We start from the raw sequence: 17,365 nt of genomic DNA, 5'->3' as shown, positions 1-17,365 counted from the left end.
ATTTCAACAAATCAAACTTTTTGTGCATGGGTAATTAGCCTGCTGATAGCTTTAGTATTTCCTAGCTCCCTGCTGTCCCAAAAGAGTTTGGGGGTCTTTGATTTTTGTCAAAGACCTGGAAATGGTTGAAAGTGTGTAATTGTTCTGATTTCCCTGTCTGTAAATCCTGGGCTGGGATCTGCAAAATAGCTGACTAAGAGTTGTATCAATTTTATAATACTGGAAGTTGTGTCCTATACTTGAAGACATTCCCATGGAGTCAGTTCTAAAAAGGTTTCAGTGCCCCTTTTTACTCACAGAGACTGGAGTGTAGTCTGTGTAAGTATTCAGCTCAGATGAGGTATTCAGTATTGTTTGTAACGAATGTACTGGCATCATGGTATGAAACCCATTTTTTGTTGCCTTAAATACACAAAATATTTTACTTGCTTTATGGATGTTTACTGTGATGTCTTTACAAAAGACCTGTTAATGACATTAGATAGAAATTGTTGTTTCTGAACTGAAGCCATCTACTAAAGAAAAACTTATCAACTGTTTCTCTGATAAGGTTTTTTTGAAATTTTGCAGAACAGCCTGGTTATTGATACCCCAAGAATTAGGAAACAAACACGGCCCTTCAGTGCTACAAAAGATGAGCTGGCCGAGTTGTCTGAAGTGGAGAGTGAGGGTGATGATAAACCAAAACTCCGCAGGCCTTGTGACCGTTCCAATGGATACGGAAGAACAGAGTGCTTTCGGGTGGAAAAAAACTTGCTGGTTTATGGGTATGGTATACACCCTTCTTCCTTCTAGGAAGTTTTAAAAAAACAGTATTTTTCCATGTACCAAATTGTATTTTTGGGATAGCTCTTAGCTGTATTGGCAATAACCTGCTGTGTATATATAGAATTTATTTAGAATATGAATTTCTGTGAATTTATCATACACCCTTTATAAATCTTTCTGACAATTTGCAGTTGAAGAAACATTAAAGAGGAGAGGTGAAAACCTTTCTTCAAAGGAGATCATGACATTTAACATGGGCACTACAGTAGTCTCTCTAAAAATCAGTACAGTAAGTGCTTGCAGGCAGGCTCAAAACTCTGTAAATAAATAAATATCTGAAATAAAGGCTTGCTAGGTGACTTGATGTTCATAATAGCAGAACATCTTGCACTTCCATGAGGTGCAAATAGGAACTGAAAATCTAACCAGTTATTTTAAGCATACTTAAATCAGACATGTTCATTTGGAAATAAAATCTTAGGTCTTCTCTCACCCACCTTATAAGATAAATGACTGTGCTTATCAGTGTGAGTTCCTGTCAGTTTTGTGTCTTAGAAGCCTAAAATAATCATCCATATTTTTTTGTAAACAGGCAAGTTTTGTTTAAAACTGTTTTAAAAAGATGGAGTTTTGTTGCAAATGTTAGTTTCATATCTCCATTCAGTAACTTAAGCTGAAGGAGAAAAGAGGAAAGCTAAATATTTTACAGAGAAATTCCCTTTTGTAACAGAAATCTATAGGCTACCCAAGTGTTTCACTTCTAAGTGCTGATTTGTGTTTCACTTTGGACTAGGTGGGGTCGATGGAGAGAAATTTTGTCACATGGTCGCTTCAAGAGACAGCTGAATGAACAGGATGTGGAGATAATTTGCCGAGCTCTATTAGCCTATTGTCTTGTTCACTACAGAGGGGATGAGAAAATAAAAAGTTTTATATGGGATCTCATTACCCCAACAGAGGATGGGCAAACACGAGAGTTACAGAATCATCTTGGTAAGACTTAGATGTTTCTGCAGTTAAATAGCTTCATATGCGTATGCCTGTGGTACTGGGATAAAAACAGCTAAAAATTCTCTCTGAATGCATCCTACTTGAAATAAATGGAATTTATTCCAGATACGCAATTCAATTGATGGCAAAAGAAGTGTCATTTCTGCTTTGCTTTGTATTTGACAGCTTGCCCAAGTGGATTGGTGTACTCTGTGTAAGCTTTCTTTTAATTTCAGTTCATAAGAACCTGTTCTGTTTCATAGTAGGTGACAACACGCTCTCCTTTCTTTCCCCCTCTCCTGCTTTGTCCTTAGCTGGTAAAATGTACTCCAGGGATGCTCTAAGAGACAAAAGGGGAAAAAAACTCATATCCAGAGGCTGTGATGCTAGTATTTTTTTCTGCACTGCAGGTCACAATACTAGTATAGGATATAGGAACTATAAGTGTCATAGGGATCTATACCTACCTGTTGCTATTACTGTATTATATTTTAAATTATATAGGCTTATCAGCCCCTGTGCCTAGAGGAAGAAAAGGAAAAAAAGTGAAGACCCAGGCTAGCACTTTCGATATACACAAAGCAGAATGGCTTCGAAAATACAATCCAGAACATCTGTTGCAAGACGAAGGATACAAAAAGCACATAAAACACCATTGCAACAAGTAAGCAGTGGCTGAAGTGTGAATGCCTTTCAACGTTTATGTAAAGATTCTTTTTTCTTCTAATTCCTCATTGTCTTGGAAGACTTTAAAATACTTGTGGCACTATGAAGAAACAAGTTTTAATGGTGTTAGCTTGATTAGAATAAATAGGTTGCAGTGTATTAGAAGGTGAACAGAGTATTTCACATTTAAAGTAATTCTGTTACCATTTAAATTTAAAGAAACTGTATGTTTGTGTCTGCACAGAGAGAGATCGATCTTGCTAGCATGTTTGGGGAGCCTTGCAGCAGCCAAAGGACTAAAGAGTTTGGGAGTGCCTAGCAAAGAAACTGTGAAAGCACTGAAGTTGTTGCCCCTCAGTCTTAAATGCTGTTTACCTGGCATGTTTTCTAGGCTTCTGAGAATCTGAGCTGCTAGCTTGTTGAAAGCTCATGCATAGCCATGAATGAGCTTGTTTTAGGTAAATCATTTTTCTGTAGCAAAACCTGTCATACTGTCCTTGAAAACTTCATACAGCTATAGTCAAGAGTTGAGATAAAGCATGGAGAAGCCATTGGGGTTGTGCACCAAATTTGAACTGAGAAGGAATGAAAAGGTGATGTGAAAGATGTTCGTTGTCAGCCTGCTCCTTCTAAGGGAATCTTCTAAGTAGGAAAAGGGAAATAGTAGTTTGTTCTTAGCAGTATTTTATGAAGCAAGTGAGGATTGTTCTGCTGGCCCTGGTCTTTGTCTAGGATTTGAAAGAATTTTTGTAATGAAATTATTTGTAACAGGGATCGCAATAAAAAGTGTTAGGTGGCCTGAATTGGAGGTTATCTCCTCTTATAACTGAAGGAAGTATGTTTTAGGAAAATGACTTGAAAGCTTTGTGATATTACAAAAGACAAAACAAAACCACCCACAATTTTTGAAAGCATTTAGGGCGCTAATATTTGTATTTCTTTTTTTCTTTGTTTAGGGTCTTGCTTCGAGTAAGAATGCTGTATTACTTAAAACAAGAGGTCATTGGTAATGAATTCCAAAAGGTGTTTGATGGAATTGATGCCAGGTGAACTATAGAGAGGTTTTTTGCTTGTTTATTTTAAAATGTAGACTATCAAATGAAAATTCAGAAATCTTCCTAGACCTAAATAAGAAATATTAAAACCAAATAGTCGTATCCTTAGGCTGTGAGAAAAATGTTTTTGTTTACTCTTTGTTTACTAAACACTTTGTATCGACTTGACATGAGGGAGTCCTGATGCCTATTTATGAGTCTAGCTGTATTAAGTAAAATTATTTAAGTCAAATAGCCTGAAAAAGTGAGTGAAAGATAGAATTATATACTTTACATTCTCATTGGCATGGTTTTCCTGCCTCTTTGTGCACACTTCTAGTTATGTGCTGCATAGTCCATTAATTTTTTTTTTTAATGGAAGTAGTTCCATTTGGAAATTCTTGAACTCACTGCTACAGGAGCTTGGTGGATAGAAAGTTTTAATTTGATTCAGAAAGCTGTTATAAACATTTGTGGAAGAACAGTCCATCTCATGCTATTAAACATAAAAGCAGATAATCCTTGGTTTGATAAGTTTTGCAAGCACAAACTGCTAGGAGTTTTGGCAGAGTTTACTGAGAGAAGAATAGTCTATGCTCGTTCTGGTTTCATATTCTTTCCCTGTTACTGGTCTCTGTGAAATACAAAATACCAAGCTGTCTGGGTGTTTTGTATTACTGTTTTTAGGGTCTTATTGAATGCAGAGGTGAAAAATTGTATGCCTCAGTTTCTTTAGGTTATCAAAATTACTCTTAATGATAAATTAATATTGTATTGTGTGGCTTATGTAACTTAGTAGCATAACCATCCACTTTTTAACTGCTACTTGCTATTAAATAACAAAGTTCGTTTCAAAAATTAAATATTTCAATCCTAGGACTCTTTACAGCCTTCAAAGTAATCTTTGAATTAGTTTGCTGGACATGGAATGTTGTATATATGTGCTTGAAGAGAGAAGTTTAAAAATCCCACATAAAGTACAAATGTACAAAGAGAAAATAAAAATTTATTTCTTCCTCTGAATATTATTGATGTTGGTGTGCTGTTGGTGATTCTCCTTAGTGAAATTGATGTTTGGGTCCCTGAGCCAGATCACTCTGAAGTTCCTGCTGAGTGGTGGGATGCAGATGCAGATAAATCCCTTCTAATTGGAGTTTTTAAACATGGTGGGTAATATGGATGACTACGTATGTACTTCCCCACCCCTCAGTATAAACACCCAACACTCAATTTTTTTTTTTATAGCTTAGTCTGAAAGTTGAATTTGTGCCACTTTTTTTTTCCTTTATAGGTTATGAAAAATACAACACTATCAGAGCAGACCCAGCGCTGTGCTTCTTGGAAAGGGTTGGCAAGCCAGATGAAAAAGCAGTTGCTGCTGAACAGAGAGCAAATGATTATATTGATGGGTATGAGCACTTAAATTGGGCATGAATGTTTTGGGGTCTTAAAGTAAACAAGACTGAATTTATATGTTGTACTTTATTCTCTTCTTAACTGGTTTTATACTAATTTGATGCCATTGTTGTGAAGAATACTACTTTGATTGCCCACAGAGTGTAAAAGAGTTAGGAACAGTGTAACAGAACCATTGAAATTTGGGATTTCACAGTTAAAGGAAAAATGCAGCAACTTGTTGTTAACAGGGACTCTACCTTGTCTTGCTGTATCAGAAGTATTATTTAGGCACTGAAATGCAAAAGCCTTCAAAGGCGGAGTGCTACAGACCTATTGAACTTGATTTCAGGTCAGTCAGCTTGGTGTATTAGTCTTGTGTAGCTAACCAGTGACCCCAGTAGATAAATTTGAGTAATGCTGATAACTGCTGAAAGGGAGAACTGCTTTTATTCATTGCTTCATCAGTGAGGTTAGCAGCTGTGGTCATAAAGACCATCTTTGAATGAGGTAGTGAATTGGGAGGGGCAGGATTCAAGCCATGAAATATTTTCCTCATTTCAAATAGAAAATTAAATATAGTATATCTAACTAAATTGAAATTAGTTTTGCTTAACTGAAAAGAGCATAAGGACTTCTAAAGTATTACTAAGATGGGTTCTTTTGTGTTGAAATTTTGACAGGGATGTAGAAGATCCCGAATATAAACCAGCACCAGCAATGTTTAAAGATGACATAGAGGTATAGTAGGCACCTATTAATAGCACCTTTTAACGCACCTAGAATGTAATACTTCCACCTTTTCATTGAGCAAATTACTACTTTTTTCTGTATTTCTCTAAACTGATAGAACTTATTCCGTGTGTTTCTGCAGTTGTGTGGGTGGGGGGAAGGGGGAGGGAATTGTTCTATAATTCTGTTGTATGCCTTGTTAGCCATTTGTCCAAAATATCTGTTACTCTTGTTCTTTGTCATATTCATAAATCGTCTGCAAGACGTAAGTTTAACCTAAATCTCTGGAGAGGGCTACATTTTTAATTTTGCTTCACTTTTGTTTTTCTACAGGATGATGTTTCATCCCCAGGTGATCTAGTAATAGCAGATGGAGGTAAATACATAAAACTTCAAATCTGAGCCAATTCAGTCTATTTTGAATTGTTTCATTCTCTTGACTCTTAGCTAAAATGTATTTAGATTGCCTAGTGTAGAACCATAGGCACCAGCAATGATTAACTTCTTTATTTTTCCTGTGACTTTGCTTTAATATAGATGGACAAATGATGGAAGGAGACAAAATCTATTGGCCCACTCAGTCTGCCTTAACAACACGCCTTCGCCGTCTAATAACAGCTTATCAACGAACAAGTAAAAATAGGCAGGCTCAGCAGATCCAGCCAGCATTCCCGATACAAACTAGTATGATGCAGCCTCCATATGAAGAAGCTGCTCTAAATCCAAAGATGGCTGCTAAGATTGAAAGACAGCAAAGGTATGTGCAGCATGCAAATACATGTTTTTAATACATCCTTATATAAAAAATATTGAAGAAATAATAACTGCTAGCTGAGTGAAATAGTGAAGAAAATGACAGAATTTCCAATTTTTTTCTTGCTGATCAAGATGGACGAGAAGAGAAGAAGCTGACTTTTACAGAGTTGTGTCCACATTTGGAGTGGTGTTTGATCCTGAAAGGGGACGATTTGATTGGACCAAATTTAGAGCAATGGCTAGACTACATAAGAAAACTGATGAGAGCTTAGAGAAGTACTTGTATGCATTTATGTCAATGTGCCGGAGGGTCTGTCGTCTCCCCTCAAAAGAAGGTGGGTGTATATATTTTTACTTTTAGTTTTATCTTCAATTTCTGTTGCCGGTGCTTATCTTAAAGGTTTTTCTTTCATGTTTTCCAAAATAAAAATGGGGGAGAAGGAAACACATTAAGTGTGAAATTGAAAGCTTGTAATGGGGAGACATATATTAACTGATTAAAGCCATCTACTTCTAGTATTGATTTGCAGTGGTTTGGGTTTTTTTGCCAGATTCTCATCTTTGTTTTGTTTTAATACAGAACTCGTAGACCCAAACATTTTTATCCAGCCAATTACAGAGGAGCGTGCTTCTCGGACTTTGTATCGTATTGAACTCCTAAGGAAAGTGCGAGAACAGGCTCTTAGACACCCACAGTTGTTTGAACGACTAAAACTATGCCAGCCAAACCCAGACTTACCTGTCTGGTGGGAGTGTGGGACTCATGACAGGGATTTACTTATTGGAGCTGCTAAACATGGAGTTAGCAGGACAGATTATCATATTCTTCGTGATCCTGAACTCTCATTTATGTCTGCCCAGAGGAACTATAATCAAAATAAAGTGGCACTCTCAAGGACTTCTACTCCACTCTTGCATCAGTACCAGATGGCATTATCTGCTTCTCCTCTTACACCTCAGTCAAGATTGTCAGATGCTAAAGTGAATGCTTTTGAGGACACAAAAGCTAAAAATGAAAATCTGAAAGAGGACCCTCAGTCTTCTGAAGAGGAATCTATGTCTACAGAGGAGACACAGACAATAACAAAATCTGAACCTTTGAGTCCAAAAAATGGCACACCAATACAAAATACAGACCACAAACCTAGCGTGAAGACTGAAACAGACAGGCGCATGGTGGCAGCAAGGACAGAGCCTCTAACTCCAAACCCAGCTTCCAAAAAACAGAGAGTCAGCAAAAGGGGATCTGACTCTAGCTCTGACTCAGACTCTGACTCAGATAGATCATCCTGTTCTTCCAGGTCATCTTCTTCATCGTCTTCGTCTTCCTCATCTTGTTCACACTCTCGATCAGGCTCTAGCTCTTCATCATCTTCATCTTGTTCTTCAGCATCTTCATCCTCATCATCATCATCCTCATCATCGTCGTCGTCATCATCATCATCATCTGAAGAGAGTGATAGTGATGAAGAGGAGGCACAAAAACGTGGTATGTGTGTAGTCTTTATTTCTGCAGTATAACTCTTAAACTGAACGAGTTTGTTCTTAATGGAAAAATGTCTGAGGATATTAAATCCCACAAAAGTAAACTTAAATAAACATCTTTGCTTGATTCTTCAAGTGAGTTGTAACAATTTCAGGGCTACAGCATTTTCTTTGCTTCATATCTGTGCCTTGGATGAGGTAGTTAGGATTTGTTGACTGATTCCGTAAGCAAGCTTACTGTGCATGTGGTTCATGTGTGGGAGGAGAGTTGAATGGCTAATGTTTTCTGGAAATATTTTGTGTGTGTGTGTGTATTCCCTACTACTGTTTCTTTTTCTTCCTAAATACAGAGATTCTTTTGGTTTCCCTGTTTCTTTTTCCCACTCTTGCTCACCTGTCTTTGTAGCTTCCTCATTGTGCTTTCATGAAATCTGCAAGCTTCCTTCTGTCCAAGCTGTTATGTAGGCTGTTTTTTCTTGTAAACTGGAGGTGGCCAAGCAGTGTACTTGCACTGAAAATTTACAAACGCTTAAAAATAGGTACCTGCTTAGAAAAGACTGAGGCGACTATAGAGCATAGGACCAAATAACACAGAGACACTTCAAAAGCTTCAAAGTAGAAGCAAAAACCTTTGATCAGTGATTTAAAATTTTTAATAAACCAACCAGTCATTCTTTAGTACATTCTTTATTTTGATACTATGAAGTGTCCTCTGCTCTTGCCCCATTGAAATGCAGAATGTGAAAAGATTTCTCTACTGTGTCATAACAAATGGTAGTAGGAAAAGGCAGAGGATGAAGTCAGGCAGTGGGATGACAGCATAAGTAAGCAAGCTATTTTTTTTTTCCCAATACCTCAGGGAAAAAGGCATTGTATTAATCAGATGGATCCTCTTGGCTGTGGAAATGACAAATGGAAACCGTAGGGTTAATTTATGGGGAAAATGATTACTGGGCAAGTAAAATGCCACTTAAACAAAATGATTAAGATGCTGCTGCCTGTAGCAGTGGAAGGACATTTTCAGAGGAAACAGTCGCATGCAAACATTAAAACAGTGAGAAAAAAGGAATGCTTGTATGACAAATATTTAGATCTAGATGGTGGATACTATAACACGTGCTACAAGTCCAAATACTAGGCTTGCTTTCTGCCAGCTCAGTCTGTTTAGGCAAGTAATTGTGCCATCCTCAGACTGCAAAATTTTGTAATCAGTCAGCCTTTCTTTTTGTAGCTCTTCTGCTGTAAGTTGCTGTTGAAGAGATTGGTAAATGCTGGAAAATTCTGTTAACTTCGTTTGCATTTTAATTTTAAGCCCAGGTTTTATTTCATATGTTGTACAATGATCATGGATCTTGACACACCTTTCACATTTGAAACATCTTTTAAGAGAGAGCTAAATTGTATCAGATGACTCGATACATAGCTATTGTTAAGGACAAATTGAGTTCTGTAGAATTGTCCCTCAATATTCTTACTCATTGTGCTGATGTAGTATTTACCTTTTCAGGCAGCACTTTTGTTTTTTTCTAGTTTCAGACTGTTTCCTCATGTCATAGTGAAACTTAAATTGTTGTCTGGATGGAGGCAAAATAATAATGAGGCAAAAAGTATAAGGATGACACACTGGAAAGACACTAGGAAAAAATCCTCTGTGATTAAAATTTAAAAAATTAAATTATGCAGACACGTGTTCAAGACGTGGAACATCCAGCATTCCATCCAGTAAAAGAAATGAGGTGTCTTTTAAAGTAGTATCCAAATAGATTTGCCATGTTCTGGTGTTAGACACCTTTCATTTCAATTTCATTCTATATTTTAGTGCATGTTGGCTTACAAAGGAAATATGTTAAAATAAGTAAGGACTGCCTATCAGATTGCTCTGAAGCATGTCTGTTTTCAAATAGCTAAATGTTTGATGTGTTGAGCTCTTGAAATATTAACAGGAATATGTGTGGAATTTACATGCCTAGAAAAAGATCAGCAGTCATACTGAAAAACCTAACAGATTAATTCTTCAGTTTAACTTTGTGTTTGGACTTCCTCTGAACATTGTTCTGTGTGTTTTGTTCATCTGAACCTCTTATAATGAGTGTTTAACTTCTTGACAACATCAAATGATATTAGTGGTTTTATTTAGCAGAAGGAACCCCGCATATAAAAGCATATGATGAAGAGAGTGTAGCCTCTCTGAGTACAACGCAAGATGAGACGCAAGACAGTTTCCAGATGAACAATGGGACACCAAATTCCAGTTATCTCCTACAAGGTGGATACATGTTGGCTGCATCCTACTGGCCAAAGGCAAGTTCATAATACTACTTTGGTTTTCAAAGTTGTAAGGGAAGATAGACTGGGACATTAGTATTCAATTAAATAAGTTAAAACCATACCACTGAGTTGTGGGGAGATCTTGGGGAAAAAAACCACAATTTTGTTCGTGGTACATTATAGTAAAATTAGGACGAAGCATTTTGTACATCAGTTGTATAGCTATATCTGTAAAAGAGAGAATGTTCACATAGGAAACAAAACTTTAAAGGAAGCACATTTAAGATGAAGATGAGATAATTTATCAGATATTTGGATGATCTTAAGTCAGTGAGAGGAATTGTTCAGAGTAGTCCAAAAGAATGTAAAAAATGAAACAGAGCAAGAAATCAGTGAAGCTAAATATTAGAAAAACTTTCTTAATAGTAGTAGGACTCTTTCAGCAACATTGCAAAATCCTAAGTCATGTTAAAGTATAGACTGGCTGAAGTAGTGGTGTAATACAAATTTTATGTTAAAATTTAACTGTATGATTCCATATGTGAATTGTTGAAATTAGTGAAATTCTAAAATACACTTTGAAAAAGATAGTAACACTAAGTGACTGGAAATTCATCTTGTTTGAAATAAATACTGACTATTTTTAAGCTCTTTAGTCATATCTGAATTTCTATGGCTGACATAGCTTGAAAGACTGCAGAGCAGTTTCTTAGACTTTCAATTACTAGCTTACTAAGGAGAGGAAGCAAAAATCGTGAATTGGTGGAATGGCTGTTCACTACATAAACTATAACTGTGATATATTTTTTTGATATATTTCTTTCCTGACGTATAAGGAAAATGAGACTTAGTTGGACATATTCAGGGTTTCAAAAATGTATTTGCTTCTATAGTCAGTATTACACTTACAGGTTTTAGTGTGTTACCTTTTGGTTTTTAGGTGTAGGAAAGCCCACATGATGGTAACTTTTGTGACAGACTTTTTTGATGCTTATATTTTTCAATAGCTCTAAAGAAATTTTAGCATGTTTTAGCGTGTTTAGTGTGTTGCTAGGCATATGCTATATAAAAGAAATACACTGGCATTTTAATAAAAAACATAATTTCAAAATCTCCTTCTGTGGAACAGGCATGACTTGCAAATCAGCATGAAAATTCAGAGCCAGATCACAAGCTTGTAATGAAAAGTTTCAAGGTCAGGCGGCTGAGGAAAGTCTGAAAAGGAAGGCAACACAGGAGACAAAAAGGGTGATGAAACAAGGAAAACAGATGTAGGATCTGAACTTTCAGGAGCCTTTAGTTATTGTTACGTTTGCTCCTGGAAGATACATTTAAACCTAAATGCTACTATTCATAATTTTTGAGCATTCATTTTGAGAAGGGGAGCATAACTTTCATGTCACAGGTGCTTGGCAGATTGTGAAAAATGGTGTACAAAAGTGTGAGTACAGCAGAGTGTACAAAATCAGACTTTTTTAAATATGGCGAGGGTCTTGAACTTGGCGAAAAATGTTTGTTTACAGAACAGGTAATTTTAGCCTTCACATTTTTTATTTACAAATAACTGCACTCTGAAAGTATCAGGAAACTTGGTAGTTTCTGGCGTCTGCGTATACTTAGCTGAGTTTATTGGGACTTGAGTACGCAAGTGCAAAGTCAGATCTGTGTTTGGTGTCTGAGAATATGACTGAGGAATAATGTGGTTTCAAAAGCTAAAATGAGACGTGAATAAAAGTCTGTAGATCTAGTTTTATAAATGCTGTTCGCCAGATACGTTATGGTGCTCCCCACAGGTTCAGACCCTGCTGCCAGTGAGTCAAAGCCAGACCCACAAATACTACTTCGGTAGTTACCATATTTTTCCTTTAAAAATCAGTGAGATAATGTGTTTCAAGCACTTGCAGGCCCCAGACCCTGTATAGATGAGATTGCATATTTGTTTACAGGTGGTGAAATTAAGTACAGAGGTGGCTTTCACAAAGTTTTACAGGGAATCTGTACAAATTCAGGAACTTGGAAATCTTTCAGGTTCAAGTCAGTGATTAACAATTTTGTCATTTATTTTCTTTTTAGAATTAGAAGATAATACATAAAAGTAATTTGTACAGTGTTGGTAAACATTACTCTTACAAAAATACTTTCTCTGTTTTTTAGGATCGAGTTATGATTAATCGACTTGATAGTATTTGTCAAACAGTGTTGAAAGGTAAATGGCCTTCAGCAAGAAGGAGCTATGACAGCAATACAGTGGCATCTTTCTACACAACCAAACTTCTGGATAGCCCAGGTGCAGCTGCAGATTACAGTGAGCCCAGCGCACCAACACCCCCTCTTGCAGGTGTTAAAGAAGAATATGATCAGTCACCACAGATGTCAAAGGTGAAGAAGCATGTACGAGAAAAGGAGTTTACAGTGAAAATCAATGACGTATGTTTATTTTTATTGCCCTAGGACCTGATTGCGATTGCGGTGTGCGGCATGCTTTACCTGCAAGTGGCTGCCTGCTCTCACTCTCACTTCCTTCACACACTTGTTTGTGGGTATTTGGGTCTGCTGCTTCTGGGCATTGAGTGTTTTGGTTTTGGGTTTGGGGTTTTTTTGTTCGTTTGTTTATTTTGATTTGCATAAGTCACTGGAAGGAGTCACTGTTATTTCTCTTTCTAAATTGAAATTTTGCCGTTCTGGTGCTGCCTCAGACAGCCTGCTTTATGCTGTTTCTAAGAAATCTGGTTAGTCAGAAAAGGTATTTCTTTTGTTTGGCTTTTTTTGAAGATTTCAGCATGTCCTATCCAGCACGCACTTTCATTATTTTATGGTCTTCACAGGTAAATTTCCCAGTTTAAATGCAAGCTAGAAGCTTCAAACATTTTTCTTTGCATACCTATTGGTAGCACATAAAAACGTTTGAAAATTTTCTCTTGTAATTGGGTTTGGCATTTCTTTAGGACTAGATTAGGGAGCTAGACAGCTGTTCAGTGTCTGGATTTTTCAGTTGAGAGATAATTTAAAATTTATATTCATAGAAGCAATTCAATTTAAATTTCTATTCATATTTTTTTACACGGAAGAGAAGGACTTGTTTTAAGGTCTAATACAATATTTTCATTCTTCCTCAACTCTTCTAGTGTAACTGTTTATCTGTGAGAATCCTGATTATGAAGTAGTCATTTCTGCTTCAGAAGAGACTCTTCTAACCCTGGGATTTATTTAACAGGAAGGTGGTTTGAAATTGACTTTTCAGAAGCAGGGACTGTCTCAGAAAAGGCCATTTGAAAGCGAGGAAGGTGCATTGGGACAGCAGCAATACCTGGCTCGGCTACGCGAACTCCAGAATGCTTCAGAAACCAGCCTTGTCAACTTCCCTAAATCACTTCCTGAATCAGGTACATAAAATGTCAGAGGGCATAAGAGTTGGGAATAAATCTTAGCTTCTGGGTTCTTCTGTTGATCTCCATGTATAGGCAGTGGCGAGAGATGTTTGCTATTTGTTCTGAACTGCAGTCTGGAGGAATTTCTCCAGTGTGCTAGGGAAACTGGGCACCTAAGTTGAGGCGTGAGGTTGAACCACATGAACACTCTCTCACAGTGTCAGTTACTGTAATGTTCATTTATTAGAAGGATGCCATTACACATTATAAACAACCCCACAAGAAGATTTTAATACTTATAAGGTGCATCACTCTACACTGACAGAAGTCAGTTTAAATCGGAACTTATTGTGGCTAGTTTGTAAGTGAAGATGAAGAGTTCCAGATTTATGCCTGTGTTAATTTGCACTCTTCATATTCTTTCCTGTGTCTCATGTAAAGAAACAGTGGAGGACAATAGTCTAGACCCAATTTTTTTGGCTTATAGCCAAAAGCTTACAGCTTATTTTCATAAAAAATAACAGTAGGTGTACACTGACAAATAAAAATGAATCTAAAGTAAGCAGTTAAAATTGGGGTTAAAATATTTGAAATTATTAGAATTGGGTGCTTGATTTAGGCCAGCTTCTGATTAAATGACTGTAATTCATTGAGATGGCATACATACATGGATGAGAACATTTTCTTTAAAAAAAAAAATACTACCCTTCACTTGCATTTTGTAGTTTCTTGTTCTTTTACAACGTACCATTAAGGTCTTGTTACAAACATTTATTTAGGAATGTCTGCCTCTGAGTGTGTGTGATGTCAGCAGTTTTTAACACCTCTCCTCCCTGTACAGATTTATTTGGAGGGGGTAGGGGGCAGTAGTAGGAAACTTTAATCATAGAGTGGCTTTTCAAAGCCTGATATTAAGTGTTTTAAACAGTCATAAAACAACAAGCAATTTCTGTTAGATATTACATGTAGAAATTATGTGCACTTGCAGTATTTCAAGTAATTTTATTTCTTTTTTATTATTATTTGGACATGTTTCTTGTTATAAACAGCTCAAGCATCTGACACTAATTTTATTGCATCATTAATTAGGTAATTCCAGTCACTTAACAGCCAGTGCTAATGGAATCATAGTTGACAGTCAGCCTGTAGTCAAAAAGAGAAGAGGAAGAAGGAAGAATGTGGAGGGAGTTGATGTCCTCTTTATAAATCGAAATAAACAGCCTAATCATGTAAGTAAACCTGATTTTATATAAAAAAATAAGGTCCAGATTACTGTTAATCCTTAACTGAGCATAACCAGCTGTCAACATACAACAAAAACTTTATTACTCAAAACTGTTGGGTTGGAGTTTTTTCTGAAATTGTTCACTGATAGTTTATGACTACACAAATGAGAACTGGTAGAGTTTTACTAAATAGTAGGTATGTTCAATATTTATAACTATTTCTAAAAAGTAAGTTTAATTCTAGTTTTGATGAACTGTAATTAACAGTGTATTATTAAAAACTTGATATTTGACCTAGCAACACCTTCTGACATCCTTTCCTGTAACATCTGTTACAGGACCTGATTGTACCGTGACTTAAAGGGAACTATCTTTATGGCATGAGTAATCCCACTGAGTCTTTGTGTGTGTGCATAATGATCTGTAGGACCGTGGCCTTCATTGTATTATACATGAAGTAATCGTGTTGGTTTGTTTTCTGTGGAGAACTTAGTCAAATGTTTTGAATTTCTCCAGGTTAATCCAGGTATTAACTCCTGTCAAGTTGCTGCAGGAATAAACCCAGCACTCACTTACACGCAGTCCCAAGGCATGCTTGATGCAGAGAGTCCAGTTCCTGTTATTAACCTAAAAGATGGAACAAGGCTTGCAGGTGATGATGCCCCCAAAAGAAAAGATTTAGAAAGGTGGCTTAAAGAACATCCTGGATATGTTGAAGATTCAGGAGCTTGTATTCCTGTGAGTATTCCTTTCAGCCTTGTTTTAGCTAAATAGTAAAACATTCCTCATAAAATGTATTTGAATTTGTACTCTGTTACATGGAATTATTCTTTCTTTGTTCTTCTATTTTGTTTAGGAAAATGAAAATGTCTGTTTCTTTTCACGTAATTTGAGCTCCCCAAGCCTTCCTTTTCAATCACAAATGTAATTGCCAAGAAAAGCAATACTAAAGAAAGACATTTGATCTTTGTCTAATTTACCTAGGATTAAAAAAATTATCTAAGATAAGAAAAGCCACATTACCGTGATACTGATGATGGCAGCTGAAAATGTATAACAGCGTATTTAGTGATGTGCAAGAGGGTTAAATATTTACCATGGGATGTATTTCATACCTGTGTTACAGTGCTATAGTAGTGATATTTGTGTGGGTATGATGTTCATTTTACCTCTGAATTTGAGATTTGGTAATGTTGAACGGAACATAAGAAAATCATATTTATGATGTCTGGAATAACAACCTTATTTCTTTATAAAGATGTTATAATACAAAATAGTAGCAACATTCCTGACAGTTAAAGCACTGTTGAAAAGTGAAAAATTATTAAAACAAACCAACGGGTAGAGGCATATTAGAGAGGATTTAGCGCTGTCTACTGGGCTGCTTATTATATGACTAGTAAATTAGTATTGTTACTAAAATATTTCTGAAATCAAAGCTGACTTCAAATTGAATGCCTGACTTAAGATGATGCATATATATCTTTACCATTTTTAAAAGTTATATCAGAAAGATAATTGGCTTTTTAATTCCTTTATAACAGAGGATGCAGCTGCACGATGGGAGGCCCAAACAAAAAAGACACCGTTGTCGAAACCCTAATAAACTGGATGTTAATAGTTTGACTGGTGAAGAACGTGTTCAGCTCATAAATAGAAGAAACGCAAGAAAGGTATTCATATTACTGCTCCCATTCCGATGTTCCCCAAATGTAAAGTTACCTGAAATGAAGAACTCTAGTATTACACTTGCTAAAATACTGTGTACAAATGAAAGGTTTTTGTTTTAAGCTTTTGTCACAGAGCAAGAAAGTCAATGACAATCTTCTAGTAAACTTTTTGCAACTATGAAAATGTGAGATATGGCTAGAAACTTAGCCTGTGGATTATGTTCAGCTGGAATTGAACACTGTATTGCAATATTTGTGCCATTGACTAAAACAGAGGCATGTCGACTGAAATAGATGTTGTTCTGATCAAAGTAGCAGCATTCTCAAGTTCTAAATTTTGTGTACATCTTCTCATTACTACTTTTGACATGATTAAAATTATATTGGTAGTGCATCCTGCATAGAAACTTGTCCATTAGAATTGCTTAAATCCTGTGTACTGGATTATTTTGGTTTTTTATTTTTTCAGTTATCTTTGGCATTTGACCTTTATGGTTCACCAGTATATATCCATTGTAAATCACATTGCTAGGTTAAACAGTAGTGTAACAGGGGAACAAAAGTAGAACAGGGATTCTTGTATAAAATCCCAACACTGGAAGATGGGAGACCAGGTGCTGAATTCAAGTTTTTGAACAGGTGATCAAAGTTTGGGAAAGGCATAATGCATTTGAATAGGCTTTGGGGAAGGATAAAAGGCAATATTTGAGGAAAGCATGCAAAACATGACTGTTGTTTATTGAACAAATTTGGACAGATGTGTGGGATGGTGTCTTTGCATGTCAATATAGTACCAGAGCAGCAGTCCACTGGGAGTCTTTGAGGTATTGTGTCAATGTATGGAGCATTTTCTCTTGTGATACTGCTAGCTTTTCTTTTTGTTAGAGAGCAGTTGCAAGGAAAGCAGGAAATTTTTTAATGCTGCTGTATTAAGGTCAGAAGCTTTTTGCATCTGTAGTGGAGATTAAGGGAGAATTTGAGAGTCTTTAATCTCTTCAGTGCATTGA

At 36.3% G+C, this 17,365-nt stretch overlaps 1 protein-coding gene across 5 annotated transcripts in view; it reads left to right on the top strand.

Annotated features, from left to right (window-relative positions):
* The window catches only part of CHD9 (chromodomain helicase DNA binding protein 9), a 102,371-nt gene that overhangs the window by 78,283 nt on the left and 6,723 nt on the right, over positions 1-17,365 (top strand). For 3 of the 5 annotated variants that reach the window (XM_075510625.1, XM_075510628.1, XM_075510630.1), the window contains 17 exons: positions 571-767; positions 1,562-1,761; positions 2,263-2,422; positions 3,381-3,470; positions 4,521-4,624; positions 4,750-4,867; positions 5,537-5,594; positions 5,919-5,961; positions 6,123-6,342; positions 6,474-6,676; positions 6,922-7,830; positions 9,964-10,127; positions 12,249-12,521; positions 13,309-13,477; positions 14,552-14,691; positions 15,205-15,426; positions 16,233-16,361. In XM_075510625.1, the coding sequence (XP_075366740.1) occupies positions 571-767; positions 1,562-1,761; positions 2,263-2,422; positions 3,381-3,470; positions 4,521-4,624; positions 4,750-4,867; positions 5,537-5,594; positions 5,919-5,961; positions 6,123-6,342; positions 6,474-6,676; positions 6,922-7,830; positions 9,964-10,127; positions 12,249-12,521; positions 13,309-13,477; positions 14,552-14,691; positions 15,205-15,426; positions 16,233-16,361 (3,399 nt within the window). The remainder of the gene's footprint in view (positions 1-570; positions 768-1,561; positions 1,762-2,262; positions 2,423-3,380; positions 3,471-4,520; positions 4,625-4,749; positions 4,868-5,536; positions 5,595-5,918; positions 5,962-6,122; positions 6,343-6,473; positions 6,677-6,921; positions 7,831-9,963; positions 10,128-12,248; positions 12,522-13,308; positions 13,478-14,551; positions 14,692-15,204; positions 15,427-16,232; positions 16,362-17,365) is intronic. The other 2 variants (XM_075510626.1, XM_075510627.1) reach the window with 2 other exon arrangements.

Source organism: Mycteria americana, chromosome 8, assembly GCF_035582795.1.
Source record: "Mycteria americana isolate JAX WOST 10 ecotype Jacksonville Zoo and Gardens chromosome 8, USCA_MyAme_1.0, whole genome shotgun sequence".
Taxonomy (NCBI): domain Eukaryota; kingdom Metazoa; phylum Chordata; class Aves; order Ciconiiformes; family Ciconiidae; genus Mycteria; species Mycteria americana.
Note: the sequence above shows the minus strand (reverse complement) of the source record. Positions and strands in the feature narration are given on the sequence as shown.